Source organism: Fusarium tjaetaba (genome assembly GCF_013396195.1).
Source record: "Fusarium tjaetaba strain NRRL 66243 chromosome Unknown NRRL66243_c0000109, whole genome shotgun sequence".
NCBI classification, from domain to species: domain Eukaryota; kingdom Fungi; phylum Ascomycota; class Sordariomycetes; order Hypocreales; family Nectriaceae; genus Fusarium; species Fusarium tjaetaba.
Genome location: NW_023501305.1, coordinates 219,331 through 240,340, shown reverse-complemented (window position 1 = coordinate 240,340; position 21,010 = coordinate 219,331). Strand labels below are relative to the sequence as shown.

Below are 21,010 nucleotides of genomic sequence, written 5' to 3'. Positions count from 1 at the left end.
GTGTGATAGATAGATATTTGGGTGTCATTATAGATATGATCGCTCTGAGAGTTGCTGGTTAATATTGAGTTCTCTGCTTTGATTGCGCTTATGGCAGTTTGCCTCCTTCGGTTACTGAATAGGGCGAGCATTGTCTTTTGGGGTTGCTGTAGATAGAGGCAGGAATAAGGTGCCTGCGGATGCTGAGGAGAGCCCTGGTCTGACATGTCGGTCAGGATCTGCGCTGCCTCTTCACGCTCATTGTGTGTGGGTGCAGGGGATGGTAGCGTCATCTGATCCATCGCGGAGCAGAGAAATGGCGTCGGTAAGCCAAGGGAAGAGGCGTTGTTGGCCAGAGGTAAGGAATCCTAAGTGCGTGAACTCGCGGACAGCAGCCAGCCATGAAGGACTTGGCCCACTTGCACTCCAGACTGATGTAGGCTGGGTTCAAGTCGAATATCCGGATGATTCTCAGACTTTGGGATACCTCCCCCTATTCCAACCAACAACCCAATCCGAATATAAGGTAGTAAGCCGAGCAATTCAGATACCGCGATTGCTGCAGATATGGTACCCTTGTCATCTGGGATTGAGGCAATGACAATATTATGATCTCCTACACGACCCCAGCTGTATGAGTTGTTATCGGTCATGAGAACTGGCTCAGCAGGCTTCCTTTGGGCCGCATTATGATTTGTCCGGGTACAAAGTCTGATGGCAACGGTGTACTTTTAGCTGGGCTGGATGTATCAATGGAGCCAAGACTTACTGCCAGACTCGGTCATCTCACAAACCCATGAAGGGTTGATCCGCCATTCGTTGATACACTCACGACAAGCAACTTCGTGTCGTCTGGCAAGTCCAGATGCACAAGCGATGAGCTCAGGGCTCACTTCATCAGCCGGCGCTTCGTCAAAGGTGGAATCAACAAGGAGACAAGGTTATTTCTTACTGCTAGAGGCCTTGTGCTTGGTTTCTTTCTGGCACTTGCTTTCAGACAGCCGGAAGACTTTTGCTGAGTTTCTGGTGGCTTGTAGCAAGTACAACGGTACCACAGCTTGCGCTGTCGTTGACAACTATTTCCGCGCCGAGGAACTTGTTTCCTTTTTCTGGTGGGTTCTTCATTACAAAGTTGAGGGACTTTGATGTGGCGCGAATCCCCGTGGCTCTGGCGAATCCTTTGGCCGTGTTCGCGTTTTCCATCAATCAGCAAAATGGTACTGTCAAAAAGTCAAGAGGTTGCGCTTCAAGGCTCTGGCCTCTTCGAATCGCGGTACACTCTCTCACAAATTGCCACTTGAGAGTCATCATGTCGTGGAGATCATTCTTTGTCCTAGTTGAGATTAATGCATGGGTTGCCACCAGGCAGTTATGTTTCCGGGTAGCTGCTCGTTCTGTAGGAGAACTCCAGGAGTACCTTGGGGCTCATCGCAGCAGGCAGCCTAGAGGACGGATGAAGGTGGCATGCCGATCAACATGCGGATGGAGAGCTTCTGGCTCCGAGATAGCGACCCAAGATTTCACGAATCTTGACCTGTTTCAGGTCGCCTTTATGGAGCCGGTATTTGGCCAGATGCGAACTCATGATGCTGTCTCTCTCTGACCAGTTGGCGGTTAAGCTTAGCAAGAACTTGCTTTCGCCATCTTGCCATCAGACCTTCTGGTTTCCGACATAAACACAGCACGTGATATCTGCCAGCAGGTGGGATGAGCTTTGGTAGCTGTGGAATAGGGCCGGATGCATCTGGAGTCATGCTGAGACACTGTTGCCAATGGCATTGTCACTCCAGGGTATGAGGAAACTTCATACACCCAATGAATCCGGAAAGATTCTTCGTCCAAGTACTCGCACACGAACTCTGTGTCTATGAGTTCTCTGAATCAGTGATCGAAGTAGCTCTTGACTTGGGACCAGCTTGTTTTAGTCTGATTACATAACTTGGGGCTTACGCTGGTTCTACTTCAGAAAAGCTTCCTGCTTGAAGTCAGATAGATGGCGTCTCCGTGTGAACCCTTTCTCCAATATATAAAACCGATGTGGTGATGAGATTCCCCAGATGGCACCAGAGATCCATCCATCTATGAATCATTGCCCACATTTCAGGTAGTAGAGAAGTGGCAAAGACGTTGTAGAGAAGTGTTTGTGCTTGTTTGGAAGAATGGTTGGTTGCTGCCCATTGATGCTACTCAGCTGGTGATTATGAGCATCTGACAAGGGACAGTGCATAACATGTGTTCTTGAGCAAACACTCAGCGGTTGGTGAGACGTTCCGTCTGTGATTGCTGAGCTAGTCAGTTTTCCGAACTTCCATAATCTTGGTTTGAGCCTCCTTGTCCTGAGAGGCCTCTGAGTTTGGATTCTCCCATATACGGGGTGTTGTTCGTGCGGTCGACCGACAGTTGCCTATTGCCAGAAACGGCGTCGCTCTCAACTGATCGCCTAAGGGTTCACCGCTGAAGTGTCTTCATCAGTCTCTTACTTGTTTCCTGCCTTCCGAGCTGCTACCCTTGCTTGGCGGGCTGCTTCGCGAGCCTCCCAATCCGCGACAGCAGCCGGAGCGGAATGGCCACAGCAGGACCGGCAATGTTATACAACCCTGCCATGTCCCACTGCTGATGATGTTAACGATCCCTTCATAAACGCATGCTTGGATCAAGTCACACAGGGGTTTAAGGGCGTTGGGTGTCTTTGGATCCTTCTACTTGGAGGAGACAGCAAACTTGGATGACGGGGATTATTGGTGTAGCAGTCGTGGCGCTACGCTTGCGCTCTCTGGTGTTGTTCTTTTTATCGACCATCTTTCCGAGAGAACTTCAGATAGCACTTCTTGTGAGCAACTCCATGTATTGCCTCAGTTGCTCCGTTCGTCCTCATCGGCAAAGTTGACCGTAGTCATGATTGTGCTTACCGATTCGACCCTAGGTTCTGTTATACAAAGACCCTCCCCCGGCAGCATCAGCGAGGCAGTAAAGATTTTGGCAAATTCTCAAGATCGAAATACTTGCGATGAGCTCAGTATTTTCCTTGGAAGACTTTTCCGGTCGCGATAGCACAAATGCATCAATCTCAGCCTGGGGATGTGGCGAGTACGCGTTCCACTTGTCGTCTGCCTTGCCGGCGGAAGTAAAAGATTGCACACTGAAAGTCGCGGTGTGGAAGATGCGGTCCGGTTTCGAGATTATGGTCTCTTCTATCGGACGTATTATAATTGACACTATAGCGAAGAAAGCTGGGTCCGCTGGTATCACCAACTCGTAGCCAGGTGCCTTGAGTGTTTGATGTATCAGACTGTTTTCGATGCGTGATGCTTGAACGTGATGATGTCAGAGGACTCTGTTGTAGTGCTGAACCATCACAGCTGAGTATTATCTCGGGCCATGTGCTGATTGGCGATGTGTTCCCGTGTCTGTTTTTCCTTTTACAGGCCGATTGGGCGTCTGCGCGGCACATCCGAGACAATATCGGCGGGTGTGGTTTTTCAGGTCTGTAACTGTTTGCCCACACTTTTTGCACGTGCCGTCCTTCTCGTGCGTGAAGTCGATGCATTCTTTTCCTGTGCCTTTGCACCCATTTCTTTAAGGGCCTTGATATCAACCCTCTCCTCGCTCATATGCTTTTCAATCTTGACAGCCATCTTCTCCACCTGTGTAAAGGCAGATCTGACTCGTTGCCAACTGTCGAATATCGGGAGGCCTGATAATACACAACTGACCCCAGTATGTTACACTTCTAGATCCCAAGTTGGATTTGATACTATCGTACTGTGGAAAGAGAACCGATGAGTGTATACACGCAATGATCTTTCGTGTTTTCGGCGTAGGTTGAGAGTTGGCGTTATCTTGAGCCTCACGAGAGGTCATTCCGCAGAGACATTGTGAGTAGACCTTATCGCGGCCATGTAATAAGTCTTGTCTCTCTTGAAAGAAGCTCAGTGAGTTGTCTAACGTGAAGTGCTGGATTGAAAAGAGAAGTCTGTTCAGCTTTTGTCATCTGGCGATGAACGTCTGCCCCCCATTATTTTGATGCAGGGCACACCGTCGACAACGCAAGCCTGGCATCTACCACGAAACTCTTCGGGGTTATTCTTCTCTGGCTGGCGTCTGGCAGGTTCGGCTTGTTTCTAGAGTGCAATAGACTCGAACGTGGTGGAGAGACAGCGCTTTTTAGCTGGACTAGATATAGGCTTAGATCTTGCTTTACGCTCAGCATTGACTTGCGCCTTCGGATCCGCTTGCGGCCTGAGCTGATGGACTGGATGCTGGGTGATATACCAGACCGAGTGATGTTGACACCTGGGGTCTCATCGTACCCACAGGCACGCATGTGAAAAGTATCTCGGGGGAAATCATCAACATGGGATACCGTGCCGTTTCCACCTTCGCTGAGTAGCATAAGCTCGATAGTTCTGTCACTCGGAACCATCGGTGCCACACTAGTAACTTCGAGGAGTTAGGAGTGGCCGACAGAGACTCTATGTCACCATCTTCGGAGTGGTGTCTCTGACATTCTTGACACCGTTGTGCGAGGTTCTCTTGCTGTCTTTGGCAGTCCCTCTTCAGCCGTTGGCTGCAATTACTCCTGTCGCTGTTTGCATCCCTACTTCTTGTGCTTGTGCCAATGCGACAGAGCACCACGTCGTCGGCATGAGCTCCTCCAGCAACATATTACCGCGACGACTGAGCATCGCTTTCCGGTCGATATCGGCCGCAGCATAATCTTGTTTTCTGTTTACCAAACTGATGACTTGGTCAATAACAAGATCAAACATGCCGTTGATCTCGTCTCTAGAGCATTCGTCAGCTACCTCAACTGGCAAATTTGGTGTAAAGATGAAAGAAGGGAAAATGAACAAGCACTTATTACTTACGCGGTGAACGTCATATAGCTACCTGATCAACGAATCAAGTTCTTATTGCAAGGATAAACTCCAGCTTCTGCCGCCTTTGAGACGATTCTGTCATTTGTCTCTGCGCCTCGACACTGTTCGGGTTCTGCTGAATAGGTTCTCCATCCACTTGCCCAAGTCATGAGCAATATATGCCAGCTGACAATATTGGTTGAACGTCTCAGATATTGGCGATTCTGAGAGTTTCCCATAGCATAAAAAGACCGTCAATAGTCAATGGAGTTCTGTCTCGTCCTTTCGGCTCCGGCGTGAGAGAGATGTCAAGACAGAAATGTCAAGACAGAGTCTTGCTGGCGTCACGCAGAAGTTTCACGACTTCATATGTTTTCTGAAGGGCCTCAGGGTCATTTTTTAATATCTGCTCCTGAATGCTTTCAAGCTCCATGCCGCCTGAGCTGCGAGGCCTTCTGGCTGGTTGAGGTGGCTCTGAGCTGGTGTCATGCTGAAGAACACCCGTAGTGATCTCGTCTCGTTCCCGTACATAAATGCGAGGTATTGACTTTATCTCCATCTTCTTCCCGCACATAGTAGATGGGAAGTGTTGAAATCGGTCTTTCGCTGAGTGATTGGTGTCGCTGGGTAGCTTGTCGAAGAGACCGAGACCTGTGGTGGGTGTCCCAATAGATTTGGTCACACCCTTTGGGATAAAACCGTTGGTCTCCAGTAAACGGAAGTAGTACCATTTGGTACACTTGTCATTTGCGGCGGGTGTCAGCCGCGCCCCCCGGCGAGGTAGTTGTTCATGTCCTCAAAGCGTGATTCCATTTCGCCACGGACCACGTCTGGTAGATTGTCTCGGAGGTATGCAGCCAGCACCTCAAGTCCAGCGAGCGCAGACGCGTGCTCTTGGAGGTAAGATGCGTTGGACATACTTTGGAGTTCTCAGCATGGAAGTTCTGCCGGGTGCGGTGCAGTGTGTATGACGACAAATATATCGATACTGCGTTATGGGAGTAGGCAGCCCCCTGCCTCTTAGCCCCTGCAACTCTAGCACCGTACTCCTGTCTATGCTGCTCATTCACATCTCCCGCTATCCCCGCAATACTGGCCTACACCTGATGCTGTCCCTATGGCAGACCATTGTGCTAATAACAACGAGATGGTGGCAGACGGGTGAGTCATGGCTGTCTTTGAGGATAGTTGGTGGCTAAAGAGTCTTGAGGCGGTTGTACATAGCCTTAAGGGTGATGAATGTCAAGAATAAAGTACTATAAGTATATGAAATTCATGTTTGTTGCGACAGCTTCGAGCTGGTCGCAGTTGGAGCTTCTTCCAGTTGATCACCTTGGCCGCACGATGCTAATAAAAATCTTCGAAGATATCTCCGTGCATTTTCCGATATGATTCGAAAGAAACTGATGGAAAGACTCGGAGTTGGGTATCAACATTGAGGTTTGGTCTTGATTGCTGGGCGGTAGAGTGGACCCATTGTGCAGGTTGGCGATGGGAGAAGTGTATGTTGGCTCCTTTTCTTTGTTGAAAGCTTCATCAAACTTGATGATCTTGACCAATTGAAGCTTGATGAGTTCCAGGGCATTTTTGTAGCTCTCTTGAGCCGCTTGTTCATCATAAAGTCTCTGCCCCCTGAGGTCCTCAAAACGTTGATAGAAGCGTCTAAGATGTCCGAGTCAGAAGGGGCCCTTCCATAAGTAGCGAGTATCACGCGCTTGAGATATGCCCTAGAGAGCCGAATCTTGTTCATGGGGTAACAGAGTAAAAGATGAGCGAGCGTCTGGCTTGAGTTGGGTAGGAGGCAGTTGAGGAGAATACCACACAAAGTTAACAGTACCAAAGATGCAGACCTCTGATAGGTTCAGCAGCCGGTAGAGCAATATCTCAAACCAGTCCAATCATATCTCCCATATGATTCAATTGAACTGAAGTCATGTCGACTGGTCAAAGCTCATGTCAAGTGACTTCCGTGGTAAGATGATGACTTAAGGACTATGTCCGTCCTCACAAAAGCCGGAGGAGTGCGTGGCAGCTCGCACACCAGCTTGTTTTCAAAGCTCTTATGCAGGCTAGGATGTAAGTATTTCCCGGACGGTCAAGATGTAGGGCAAACCGCCGAGAAGTGCGCGAACCGCTTCTTCATCCTTATTCAATTCATTGAACTCCGGAACAACATGGCAGTTCTTCTTCCAGATATTAATAAGGAAGTCTCTGTACATCTTTCGTAAATGGCAAAGCCAGAGGAAGAATGAATCACATTCAATAGGTTTACTCACGCCTCCGGCTTCACTGTCTTTGAGCGACTTCCCTTGTGACGTGACACTAATTAGGTCATGGAAGGTTCGTTGTTTGGAAAGCGTGTCGGGGGGGAAGTAATCCGTCGAGGAACGCTCCAAGATGACGGACGGATGCGACTTGAGTGGCCTCCTCTTCATGCAGGCCGGTTGAAGTCCTTGTCTGTCAGGATGTAACCGAAGCCGAGACACACCTTTCTGTTCCTTAACGGCAGCTTGGCTCGTCGGGGCACAACTTGCCGTGCCACAACTTTGGTTCCAGAAATAACAGCATCGGCTTCGTGCTGGTAGACGCAAAGTGTCTGGGAAGTTGGCCTTCGCATTACAGTATCGAATGGAATCATTCTATGTGAGAGGGCATGGTTCAGGGCATAAGGATAGTTCCCATTGGCACAGTGCATGCGGTTGGTACTAAGGTGTGTTCTGGTGCGGAGGCAGAGTCATGCTGTCCAGCTGGACTATAATGCTTGGGAGGAGCAATAAGATTGCCCTGGTGGTCGTCTTGTTGCATGTTGGCTGGAGCAACAAAGCTGTCATGGTTGGTGTTCTATCGCACGGACGCCAGGGGAAATGCAAAATGGATGCCGCAGCTCAGACTCGAAGTCGGACAATATGGACGTCTCGTCAGGGACACCCAGTCAGACGAGCCGTCATTGTTATCATCCCGACCACTGGTTTGACGAAGTACAAAATTGGGCAATCGGGAGAATGTAGGCGGAGTTGGTAAAGGGGCAGGAAACAAAGTCTGACTACCTAGATCAGAGGGGGGGTCGTCATGCGATAGAACGGTAGTGTCCAGTCGATGGGAAAGGAGTGAGTAGGTTGATATGTTCGAAGAGTCTTCGGCCCCAATACAGAGGTAAAGAAGACAAACTAACAAAGTGGGCAATATACTCGTTGTCCTCGTGTCTGATGTCTTGCCTTTGGCTACCATGGAGGCCATGGTTCCTCAGGAAGAACATCATGCCGTACAGAGATAGACTTGGGCATTTGACGATACCATGAGTCCACTCGTACATTGAGGGATAACAGGTACTCCAAGTCATAAGGGAGTGAGGGGGTGATGGAGGAGAAGATATCATGAAAGGGGATGGTGCTTCGATGCCAGTACTGCCGGCACTTGAGGTGGACTTTGTACTCAACCAAGAAGACTTGGGCAAGCACCAAGGTGACGAGAGGGCAAGACATAGTGACAGATAGGGGGAGTGGTGAACTCTGGAGAAAGGAAGAGAAGAAGGAAATGGAGGGAGAGAATGAGTATTTCAGATAGGGAGGAGCAGTACTCTCACACGTGATCAGATTGTCTCCGGAGAAAATGAGATTTCGTAATGATTTCTGTGAAGTCATATCTGTTGGATCCCGCGGTTGTCGTCACCAATATGATACTCAACATCCAGGCGGGAGGGCATCCAGCCTCCCAATCCCGGGGAAGAAACGTGTGACCCAATGCCACCGAGGACTGCATTCACCAATTTACTGCACAGAATACTATTAGATAACACCATTGTTTGATGCTGCGTCATCATTTTTGTGATGTATCCGTCGGGTGTTGGCCTCCCCTGTGCGGGAGTCTGCATATCTATCCACGCCCCGACCACCAAACATCAAAGTGTCTGAGCGTACCGAGTCTAGACTCACTCCCGATACCAAACGTCTTTCCCATTGTTTGATTAATTTTCTCGAGTCGGGGAAGTCATTCGTAGCCGTACCAACACATGATATTCCCTCGGCGTTATCCCTTGTGGTTACTCTACATCTCGCCATCCCTCCACTGTATCGAGAATCTTCTTGGCATTCTCCAATGCCGTTTTCTCCGTTGAATCAATCATCAAACCCGGATACCCTTGAAACCTAAACATCTCACATCGCCTCCTCATGTCTCGCAGAAGCTCCTGGTCGACTAACTTTGTCGTGCTGCCCACCACCCTCTCCGCGTTGTCTACCCGTTCAATGTTTGCCTCAAGACCACAAGTCAAGTACACGGGAAGAAATGGGCGGTCTGCATGCCTCGCGGCACTTGCGTATTCTTGTGCCACACTTTGACCCAGCTCGTTGTCTGATTGAAAGTCTAGGGAGTGTGAGTATCAGCTAGATCATGGCATGAAGGGGGGTGTACCTGTGAAGACGACGAGACGGTCGTGGCTGGAAGTATGGCGTACGAATATTTGTAAGATAGCCTGACGTAACTGTTTGCGTCGGACATTGTAGTCTAGGTGGTCTCTGGAGAGTACTGCATCTACGGGATCGATCAACTTGTGGTTGTCTAGCACCGTGATGCTAGGGTCGAGTTGCTTCATAGCGTCGGCGATGGTTTTCTTGCCCGTACCTGGGAAGCCGTTTATCCAGACCACGGGTGCTTTGATTGCAGTCGGCATTATTAAAGCGTTAATGCGATATGAGAGATGAGATATGACGATGGGTTCTGAGTGGTAATTTCTGGAGTTTGTGAATACTGTAATTTTATCGATGACAATGAGACAACGCGATGACTTGCAAGTCGGTGATCTTATCTATTCTTTTTAAGATTTTCATTGAAAACTTAAAATTAAACACCTGAAGCCTGGTTTGGTCATCGTGAACACCGTAAAAAGTCATTATTGCTGGGCTTAAAGTAATGCCGAACTCAACTCGTGAACTCGGCGTACATCGTTCTTAGATATTTGTGAACGACAACAATCGGGCGAGTTGATTTATTATGAGTTTTCCTGATCTAGAAATCACAGCGGATTGATTGCGGTTTCGGTAATGAAGGCTGCAATAGACGTTCACCTTGGTGATGGGTGAGCATGATGGCACTCGAGTGACCCGACAGTTTGGTTCACCCTGGTCCCAATAATCTGCACTCCAATCACATCTCATCACATCTTAGTGTGACGAGGTTATCTGAGCTGTAAATTGTGCAAAGAAAATAAAATAAAATAAAATATGTAGACTGGGTAAATAAAGTTGAAGACGGAGGGATCTGATAAATCAGGATTTATATAATGAGAAAGACTGGCTTTGTCCCTTGATAGGGATGACCATATCTAGCAGTGATGGCAAAGGCAGCCGCTAGCTGAACCAGGCCACACTTACGGGCTTGTTGAATGGTACAGGTTAGTCGGAGGCCAGTGTAAGACAGTGTGATCTTGTTCAAATACATGCCTTCACACATACAAGTGCCATTTATTTTAGGGCAATAGGTAGTCAGTAGCCAATTTACAAGATTGTGATATGAAAGTCCACTCTGTGATGGCAAAGTACCTTAGTCTGTCCAGAGACCAACAACACGAACATCCGGCCTATAAGGCTTGGGCTCAACAGCAAATGAGCAACTCGTCCACGACTCAGACTACTTCATCACAGATATCAAGTTTAATGCGCTGGCTTTACTAGAAAGATTCTCAACAAATTTTTATTGATGTCATTTCGGATGGCACCCACAGCATGACTCGTGTCGTCGTCAGAGAGATTCTTATCTTTTAGTGTCATCACATCTCAAGCCTCATACGCCAAGAGCCACGATCCAACGTCAGATTTTGATAACAGTTTACCCTAAGCTTATTATTTGACTTCTCACTCACTTAAGACTCTTCTCATCTCTCGCTCATCTTCTCCATGGTATTTCGCTAAAACACACTGTCAAAATGACACTCAATCGAGTTACGCCCGAGATTCTTCTCGAAATCGCTAATCACGTCGATCATGGAGATCTGCGAAAACTTTGCGCCGTATCTCATCGTCTAATGTCAACATTTGAACATCGAATCTACTCTACCATTGAATTAAACGAATCTTCAGACTCTGGAAGTGCCTTGTTGGCTCTCGCATCTGGTCCTCGAAGGGATATTGTTCGTGAAATTCGATACAGACCTCATCATCCGTGGCCAGCTCGGGACAGGAGGCACAAGCCCGATATCAAGCTCAGTGATGAGACTCGAACAGCACTACAATCTCTCAACTCTTTCCCGTCCTTGGAAAAGTTTAAATTTGACCTGAGTCACTGGGAGTTATCAGAATGGGCACTGTCACCACAATCTCTGAACCGTTGGGAATTTCATCTATGGCATGGAAAACACGATACAGAACCTTGGAGAGTTCTCATCGAAGAGAGTCTATTGGCGCTAAGCAAAAGTGCCAGTTCTTTTTCTCAACTTGAGATCGATAGTCTTCCGCCAACTGGACGAGAAACATATCGTGCATGCGAGTCACAAACGTGGAAAGATCTTCTCAGAAGCCTAACGTCGTTCGAGATGACACTTGCTGGTGTTGGACACATGGGGCATGGCGGGAGCTACATGTATGGAAAGATGACTTCAGCACACCAGGCGTTCATAACTCTCTTCCCAGAGATGTTTCTGAAGAATCTGCATAATGTTCAGGTCTTGCGACTCACTGGGAAGGCAAATGCAGTCATGGGAAATGAGCAACTCATAGAACCCATAAACTGGGCATGCCTGTCTATCGATCTACCGTGTCTGACAACATTAGAGCTGGAGTACTCTCAGATATCGAGCCAGCTCGTTATCTTTCTTTCCAAACATACAGAGAAACTTGAGAGAATCAGTCTGCGGAACTGCATAGCCCCCGCCAAGCAAATCTGGATCAACATCATCAACCTCTTCCTCAACACACAGCCCAAACAACTACTTGAATTTACGACCACAGCGCTTCCAGTGCATAAACGCATCGGGGACCCTTTTGCCGATCACTCAGACGGGTCGGATGTCAAAATGAGGAGATTCGTGGTTGGACTGGCGAAGCACGACATCGCACCCGTTGAGGAGTGGGACACTGTGGGCGATCACGATCCGGAACTTGACGAGTCTGATGTTTTTAAATTGTGGAATCAACTTGAAGAGATGTTGGAACGGAATAGGTGCCATGCGCGAGGGTTGTTGCAGGAAGCTAGCCGTTAGCACGGACATGAGCAAACAATGCTGAAGCCATCACGAGCGAGTTGCTTGAGTCTCAAACATTCAAGGTTTCCAGTATATACTTCTAAATATAGTCATTTTATCATGAGCGCAAACAAGCATATAGAATAGGTATTCTCGCTAAGCCCAGAAATACAAACACTTTGATGTAATCACCCGTCCCACCTCGGCGCATTGATGATCAGCGCCATCAAACAGCCCGACATGACTCCCGTCACAGGCAATGTAATCAACCAACCCATGTAAATCCAAAGCACAAGCTTCGGATTAATGCATCTCCAATCCCCATTCGCCAGCCCAACACCCACCGTAGCTCCCGTGATGCACTGCGTAGTAGACACGGGTAAAGACAGCCTCGTCGCCATGAGCACAGTGATGGCACTCGCAAGCTCCATGCAGAAACCACGACTTGGCGAGATGAGTGTCAAACGATTGCCTAGCGTCCGCATGACGTGGTAGCCGTAGGTCAATAGCCCTACCACGATGCATGCGCCGCCTACGACGAGGATCCAGATCGGTATGGCGACGAATTCGGGGATTTCTCCGCTGGACCACACTTGGTATGCTGTTGTGAACGGGGCGACTGCGTTGCTGACGTCGTTTGCCCCGTGGACGAAAGACGCTGTTGCGGCGGTGAGGATCTGTAGAGCGGAATACATGTACTCTGCACGGTTGTCGTAGTGCGCTGATCGAGCGTGCATGTCTTCCAAGTCCCAGTTGAGAATGTTGTTCCGCTTCTGCATGGCCACGACGTCCTTCTCCAGTCCGCGGAGTAGTACCCGGTTCACTTTCCATGCCATTACTTTAGGACTGTTCCATGAGCCGTCGGGTCGGGGAGGTATGAATTCTGATGAAGCACGAGGTTCAAAGCGGTCTGGGGGTGTTTTGGGGGGTGTTTGAGCTGGCGGTGGGAGAATCCATTCATCGTCGCGATCCAGGTCGGGTAACTGGCCGTCCGGCGTCTGAATCGATTGAAGAAGAGTCTCCGAGGTACGTAAATGGTTGAGTTCCTCCTGCGTGAGATGTCCCTGGTAGTAGTCTCTGATGCGAGGCTTGGTGAATCCAGCTGGAGTCGGCGGAGGTGGTGATCGCCAGAGGAGAAGTGGTCCTTGAAAGACATGATACCATTTGAGAGTCCAATCCTCGTGCATGATTCTCGTCCATAGAAAGGGGAGAAGAAAGAAGATCTGGAGGAGAGTCATTCCGGTAGCTGTAGCAAAGACTGAGATGAAGATATCTTGAGTAGACAAGTTGATAGTATGAATCCCTTTCCAGACGAGAAGCATCGTGAGTGCACCTACTGTCAGGTAGGTATAGAACGGAATGGAGTAGAATGCCCTCCTAACAGCTGTCTGTTTCGTCAAGATGAACTTCTTGGTAAACATGAACAGCACGAACCCCATACAGCCCGCGATCAACGGCGCAATGATCCACGCCGCAAAGATCTGCGACACGCCATGCCATCCCCAATTGATCTTCGTGATGCCTATCGAGGCCGTAGCTGCTCCAACGAGTCCTCCGATAAGTGAATGTGTTGTCGAAACGGGTAATCCTTGTCGAGTCGCAAATGTCAGGAAGAGCGAGGATGACATGATAGTGCACATCATGACTAGAAGTAGAACGCCAGGTGAACTGTCGTAGTGATGAGGGTCGACGATCTTTGTTCGGATGGTATCTGCTACTCGAGACCCGACTGATACACTGCCACTGAACTCGCAAACTGCGGCTACGAGCATTGCTTGCTTCATGGTTAGTGATCTTGAAGAGACCGACGTGCCAAACGAATTGGCGACATCATTGGCGCCTACAATGTCAGCGTTATTCAGCAAGACAGTCAAAAGACTCACCAATGTTCCAGGCATCGAGGCAGGCAAAGATAACAGTAAGAGCAAAGATGTAATCATACTGATGAAGCACCGCCATCTCATTCAGGTAATAAACAATAATAGAGTATCAAGACTTTAGCTGCTGTCTCCACGACAGCGATGTTCTCAATCCATGATCAAACAAGACAACCATCAGCAAAGGTCGATAAGCACTGGTCAAAGCATACACAAGCTGCAGTCGACGGATGATCGTGGGTCCCAAGCTCCCTTTAAACACCCAAAGCAACGGTTAAACTATCCGCGCTCCCGCAAAAAGTGTGCGTCCTTGCAAAGCTATGATTCGATAGGCGAGATGTCAAATACGATCTTGGCTTTTTCTGGTGAAGAAACGGGCGATGCAAGGGGTGAAATTGATCGAATTGAGGACCGAGCGAGACTTGTTAAAGATGTTGTCGTGATTTTGGGGGTCAAGATGTTGATGAGCCAATGATAGGATTAGGATGGAGCACGAGGTTGATGAGAGACGCGTGTTGAGGCGATACTAATGAAGGATGATACAATTCAAGAGACTTGGCGGTTTAGGAGCTAGCGAGAAGGTTATTTCAACGGAATCAACGGATATTCAAAGCTTTCCTGTGTCGTTGTGGCTCGTATATCATGACTTCATCTTCGCCTGGTTTGAGTGAAGCCATTTCATCACCACCGCGACAAGGCACAACAGCCAGCACCTCCACGAATAAGCATGTCTATGAAATGAGTCAAAGATCTCACTGCGGTCCCTACCAAGACAACAATCGAAGAAAGATACCACATCACTTCGATATCCTAGACCGAGCTCATCAGACATCAAACTAACAACGCCACATCTACATATTGACACCGTCGATAGTATCTTAGCGTCTCGGCTACTTCTGTGTCTGCAGAACCCCTTGTCTTGAGGCTCCAGGAACAGCCTTAATCCCACGTGTCATTGAAGCCACCCGATCGGGCGACCGAAGTGGCCGACATCATGAGACGATGTGTCAGAGGTCAAGGCAGCTTTTGGCTTGGTCGATGCCTCTTTCGAAACTCGTGACTGCAGCAGTGTAAAGTCTATCAAGGTCGTAAGGAAAAGAAGCGAATGTGTTGATGGCCAAGATCTCGTAATGTCTTTCGATTCAAGGGGGGGTCAATTAACATTGCCCTGATGGAAACGGAATTTTAAGTTTCTAGAAGTACTTGCATTAAACCATTCTCATCATATGAGCTGTTCCAGGTGTTCGATCAAGGCGTCTAAATCGTAAATGAAGCCATCACCACTTCAAAGATACGTACCTCTTCATTCCGATCATTCTCCACTTTATGACCGATCAATCATGTCAATCTAACCTCGGTCCGTCTCTTCCCCGATCCCATCTGCGTCACTTCCACTATCAATTCGCCATCCATCGCATTCTCAATATCCAAGCCATACCAACTCAATCCCACCAAACCAAACCACTTCACAAACAAACACAAGCAAATATGTCACGCCTTCTCCCCCGACGCATCCTCCTAACTCCCCTCCGCACATCCCGCCTCTCCTCAACCTTCCAGACCCGCCCCTCACCACCAAAACTCCCCGCCGACCAACAAGCCGAATTCGAGCGTCTCCAGCGCGCAGCCTCCGTGTCATCGGCTTTCCAGCCCGAAGAAGTATCATCCGCTGCCACTACGCCTGCTACGTCGCAGGTCCGTCACACGACCACACCCGAAAAGACGGATGATGTGAATGTTGGCTTGTTCCGTGGTGCACCGCCCGAGTTTGAGGGTGATACGAATCCCAAGACTGGAGAGGTTGGAGGCCCAAAGAACGAGCCCTTGAGATGGGGCGGAGAGGGCGATTGGTCTTACAATGGACGGGTCACGGATTTCTAAAGGTCATCGAAAGCTGTACCTATAAAAGGGGAATTGGGTTCACAACGTGGTGGCAACTGTATAAAATTGTATCAAAACGAGACGAGGCGACTTAGACTCAAAAGGCCAACGCCTTCTGATTAAACTTGTTATTATCATAAGAGGGGTATTCTAATGCTACAAGACCCTGGTTTCTCTGCCCTGCAATGCAATGACACTAACCAACGCCTTTAATCAACATGTGACAAATCGTGACGACCAGGTCATTGATCCGTCTTCTCCTCTGTGGCTGGAGTTTCGTCGGCATCGTCCATATCCACGTCCTGGGCCTTTTCGTCGCTCTTTTCTTTGCCTTCTTCGTCGTCTGCAGATGACTGATTCCCCTTGTCGCCTTCTGCTACGGTGTCATTATTCTTCGATGCGGATGACTCGGGCTCCTTTTTTCTCCATGTGGCAGATATTCCTCCTCTTAGCTGTCCCTCTTTGTCTTTGTCGAGATCAATGCCGTTGATATTGCCGAGACTTCCTTTCACCTCTCGCATAGCTTTACGCATGCGCTCACGTCGAGCTTTGCCCCGAAGTCGAGCCTGTGGTTGTGCACCGTTCTCAACCCATCGTATAGCCTTGATCATATAACTGATGCCGTCGTGCACCGAGTGGCGATGGCCGTAGTCTCCACCAAATTCTCGGCTAGAGATCCCATGTCGCGTAGAAGAATAGTATTTGACCAATCGAGGAAGGATCAGAACTTTGACGTGCAGATCCCGGTGCGCGGGGATCGGCATGGGGCCGCTGGGGGGAGGGGCCGTGATGAGGTCTTCGGAGTCGAGGTCGACGGTCGAGTTCGCTGGCTTCTTACGTCGCTTATCGGTGACTCCTTGATCAATGTCCAAAACCGCGTTGTCAACGTCCTCGGCCCATTCTCCCTTGATCCAACCACTGTGGATGCACGCCGCAACAACATCAGAATCGTCGGTATAGACGTCAGTACCCCATAGATATCCTCGTGAAGTTATCTCTTCTCTTGCAATGGAAGAGAGATGAATCCTTGCAACCTTGACTGTCAGGATACAATTCTCCTTGTTCTTAATCATATCCCATGGCAATGGTTTCGGGTTGGAAGCAAAAGCTCGATGTGTAGAGGTACTTGGCACTAATCGCCCTGGTTTCAGCCCCGGATCGTAGATGAAGTCTCCAAGATGGTGCCTGGGTCGGTCTGAGACAGATTCCAACACAGCCTTTGATGATATAATTGTTTTCGATTTCGGGGGAATGACCGGGGTCGAGTTCGTCGCGGCTTGTTTCGTTGGCTGGTGCTGGTGTGTGTGTACAGGTCGAGGAGGGTGATGGTGATGAGGAACAGGTAGGCCTTTTTCGCCAGGAGGAGCACCAGTCTTGAAGTTTTTGAAAGGCATAGTACCAGTTAATGGTGCGGAGTCGGCTGGATGATGATGGTGGTGATGCGGATAACTATTACGGTCAGCGAAATCAAGAGAAAACGGCAAGCCAACGTACTGATGATGATGGTGATGCTGGTGAGTCTTGGGACGCTTAGCCCCCCTGTTTGCTGGAGTCGCTCGTCCTGAGCTGTCATCATCGCCCTTTCCGTCATCGTCCTTCAGCTTTCTCCTTCTGCCTTTGGTGGTCTTGGTTCCTGCCTCTGTACCTGAATCGGGTGTTATGTTCTCCGAGTCCTCGCGCTTAGCGAGACTTGCATTCGTGAAGGGCATGGCTGTAGATGCGATGGGACTTGAGACGCCCATGACTCCGTTGCCAATACCCGCAAACATGCGGCCGAATTCGCTCTTGATCCCAGGCTCGCCAGTTGGTCCAGGTTGCTGTAGTTGCGCGCCTTGTACAGCTTGTGGGAGTGGCGAGATTCTACCCTTTCGATTCATCTCCTGGATGGCTAACAAGTTACGCTGTCCGTTCGGGGCTGAGGCATCGTCACTATTCCTATGTCGTGGAGAGTCATATGGCCCAGGGCCATGAGCTCCGTTGTACGCAATTGTTGGTGGTGGCGGCCCTTCCTCTGGCCGTCGATGGGGGTGTTGTGGTTGTTGTGTAGGAATTAAATTCATACGCGCTCGATCTGGGGACTCGTATGGTGCCGGTCCAGGTGGCATATTCTGAGCTGGCGGATGTGAGGATGGCGCGTATCGATCAGGTGGGGGCCCTTGATAAGAGTGGCCATGAGGCGGATACGGCGCGCCTGGGGGATAATCGGGATGTCGCTGATGATCCATGGGTGCTCGGTAGCTAGCGTCAGGGCCTGGGCGACCCCATTGTGCATCTCTAGGATCCCGTTCTCGCATGTCTCTAGGATCGCGGTTTTGGGGATCACGAGGGTCGCGGGGATCTCTGATGTCCCTCGGGTCACGATCTGGCGGTCGGCTATACGGTAGAGGATTCCGAGGTGGTTCGCGGTGCCCATAGTCGCCAGGATGTATCGAGTGCCTTCCTGAATCGCTGCCAGAGTATGCGCGTTCTCTTCTCTCGCGTTCGCGTTGCTCTGCCTCACCCATTCGCTCGCGCTCTGCCCTATACCGGTCCTCGTACGGGTTAGGTCGCAATCCAACTCTTTCGGGGTTGTATTCCATGCCAGGCGGAGGTCGGCCCATCTCATCTCGTCGTCCGTATGCCTCTTCTGGTCCTGGCGGTCGTCCCATCTCCATCGGTCGAGGCATTCCCGGATACTTAGGCTGGCTGCTCGGCCGTGGAGGAGGTCCTGGTGGTAGCCTGCCAGGTTCCCTTGCATGATCTGCAGAGCCCGAGGGGTGTCTTGAATAGGCAGACGGTGTGCTGTAGCGTGGGACTTCAGGTGTGGGGTAGTGCCCAGGCGGTGAGTTCCTGGGCTCGTAAGGTCGCTGATGATCGGGAGTATGAGGTCGACGGAATGGCGGGTAGTTGGAAGTTGCAGAGTGCATTCGCGGTGAAGCATGCACTGCAGTCGCGAAGCCAGGACCAGAGACGGGTGGCCCAGAATGAGGAGGATAATGCGATGGCTGAGGTTGCGATTCGCGCATGGCTGGAGGTGGACCACCCAACATTGACGATATCGACATGGAGCTGTTACTGCTGCCTGATCTCGCCAGCGCGCCGAGGGCAGGAAGTTCGCGACCTGAAGGAAAAGACATCGGGGGGCCGACGGCAACAGGAGGACCAGGGTGTGGAGGAGGAGGCCCGTAGCCCCTCATGCTGTGCGCCTGTTGAGGTTGATTTTGCGGCGGTTTCGCCCCCGGTTGTGGAGGCGACGTCGGAGGGGGCATTTCGCGATTGAGAGTTCCAAGAGGGTTGATGGCGGCAGAGTTTTGGAAACGCGCGTGATTTGATTCGTGGCTTGTATGACGGATCGTTGGGGCGTAAATGGAGGTATCGGAGGGTCGTCGTTGGGCCAGACTGTGAGGAGCGGCATACGCAAGGTTTTGATCGGGGCTCAAATTCTCAGCATGAGGAGGAGGATGATGATAAGATTCGGCGCGCGCGATTCGATAAGAATGCGGAGGAGGTGAGGCGATGGGATAGAATACAGCCGCAGTCGCGGTGGCCGAGGCGCTGCCTGCAGAAGGGATCGTGAAGACGCCGTTAGGTGTTGGCGTTGGTGATGGTTGTTTTGTTGTTGTTGTTGGAGAAGCGGGAAACGGAACTGGAACTGGAACTGGAACTTGAGGGAAAGGAGAAACAATAGCGTACGGCGACGGCGAAAAGGGAAGCTTGGGCGGATGCCGTGGATCCATGGCGCCAATTTTTTAGCTCCAAAATTCCCTTTCGCTTTAACAAGGCGCTTTTCCTCTTTGGCCCTGAGTCCACCCAATCCTGTTCCCACCCCAGGAAATCTCCAAAGAAAAAAAAATGCCAGTCAGTCAGTGGAGAGAGGTCAGGTCGAGTCGAATCCACTAACTCTAGTACCTAGTCAGGTTAACAAATTGTATTCAACGTTTTGAGTTGTCAGTCGTGTCTGCGATAATCGGGTTTAGTTTGCGCGGGAGTGAAAAACAAACAGACAAACAGAAAGACGTTGTGAGGTAAAAGTAAAAGTAAAAATGCGCAACTGATATGTCATGTATCCGCAGTGAATCAGATCGCTATAAGAGCGCGCGCGCAAAGTTCAGAAGCGAAAAAGCAAAACGGCTGTGATTATGCGACAGAAAATGCGAGCGGTAAGCAAAAAAAGAGATGTACAGACATACATACAATACGGTTACCACACACGAACACGCAAAAAGCAAGGGACGACACGTGCCAGATGCGAGAACAACGTGATACTGACGACGAGACACAAGAAATGGTGCAAATGTTGAAGATATCGATGTCTATCTTGTTGGAGGAGTAAAAGTAGATGGCTCCACGAGGTGACAGTAAAGTCCACTCTTCATGTCAACCACACACAGTTGAAACTGAGGTGTTGTGCTGGCTGGCTCAAAGCAGGACAGAGGCGTGATCAGAAACAATCACATCACCCAATAGATCGACTTTGTTGTTACACTGCTGTGCCCCGGCTGGGGTGTAATAAGAGTCCGATTTTGTACTAAGATCGAGACTAACAGAGAAGCAATAGCAGGGTTATAAGTCGATGTCATGACAAGTATGAGCTCAGGCCTCATTATTCTCTTATCTATAATCTCACCATCTGTCGCAAAACCAGAGATATCATCACGCTCACCTCTTCTGCACAATGATACCGTACTGTATAAATACCGTGTCTAGCTCATCATGGCTTGAACGCCCAGGACCCGCGCCGAAAAAGATGGACAGGGATCGGGGCATGGGAGAGAATGCGCCAGGGGGAGGGGGCCATCTTGGGAAAGCGGTGGGCGCTAAGTGGACAGTGAGACATGGATGGGCGAGTGACACACACAGCACACACAAGATGGGCAAAAGACCCTGTTGGTGGTCTTTTTGTGCTTGAATCAGGTTCAATCCGATGGCTGGGTACATACTTGAGAGTCAAGGTCAAGAGGGGAGGGGAAGGGGAGAGCTGTTTGTCAGAAAGGCTACCTATGCACAGTGAGGTGAGTAAGTAACGGCAGACAGGGAGCTTGATGTGATGCGACACTGAACCCAGCGACAGCTGACTCGGAGCTGGGAGCTGGAGGTTGGAGCTCTCTCTCATTATCACAAGCAAGCAAACTCGAGTCTCACGTATATTTTAAGCTCAGGGAATATCCCGCTCCATACTCTATCCCTCAATATGGCGCTCAATGAGAGTGCCTTGGAGTGCACAGCTCAGCTTGCAACTCTAGTCTACTAGCTCAACTCTC

General features: G+C 49.8%; 5 protein-coding genes across 5 annotated transcripts; 2 read left to right on the top strand and 3 right to left on the bottom strand.

The window, feature by feature from the left end:
- Positions 1-8,877: 8,877 nt before the first annotated feature.
- FTJAE_5688 (uncharacterized protein) lies at positions 8,878-9,507 on the bottom strand (the record flags this gene model as incomplete). Its single annotated transcript, XM_037352221.1, has 2 exons — positions 8,878-9,200; positions 9,249-9,507. The coding sequence occupies 2 exons, from the start codon at positions 9,505-9,507 to the stop codon at positions 8,878-8,880; spliced, it is 582 nt and encodes a 193-aa protein (XP_037207181.1).
- A 1,251-nt stretch (positions 9,508-10,758) lies between these two features.
- FTJAE_5687 (uncharacterized protein) lies at positions 10,759-12,030 on the top strand (the record flags this gene model as incomplete). The annotated part of the gene is made up of 1 exon (XM_037352220.1): positions 10,759-12,030. The coding sequence occupies one exon, from the start codon at positions 10,759-10,761 to the stop codon at positions 12,028-12,030; it is 1,272 nt and encodes a 423-aa protein (XP_037207180.1).
- A 170-nt stretch (positions 12,031-12,200) lies between these two features.
- FTJAE_5686 (family inorganic phosphate transporter) lies at positions 12,201-13,796 on the bottom strand (the record flags this gene model as incomplete). Its single annotated transcript, XM_037352219.1, has 1 exon — positions 12,201-13,796. One exon carries the CDS (start codon positions 13,794-13,796, stop codon positions 12,201-12,203), a length of 1,596 nt encoding a protein of 531 aa, XP_037207179.1.
- A 1,581-nt stretch (positions 13,797-15,377) lies between these two features.
- FTJAE_5685 (FMP21) lies at positions 15,378-15,770 on the top strand (the record flags this gene model as incomplete). The annotated part of the gene is made up of 1 exon (XM_037352218.1): positions 15,378-15,770. One exon carries the CDS (start codon positions 15,378-15,380, stop codon positions 15,768-15,770), a length of 393 nt encoding a protein of 130 aa, XP_037207178.1.
- Positions 15,771-16,012: 242 nt separating this feature from the next.
- On the bottom strand, positions 16,013-19,486 carry FTJAE_5684 (transcriptional regulatory RXT3; the record flags this gene model as incomplete). Its single annotated transcript, XM_037352217.1, has 1 exon — positions 16,013-19,486. One exon carries the CDS (start codon positions 19,484-19,486, stop codon positions 16,013-16,015), a length of 3,474 nt encoding a protein of 1,157 aa, XP_037207177.1.
- Between the last annotated feature and the right edge of the window lie 1,524 nt (positions 19,487-21,010).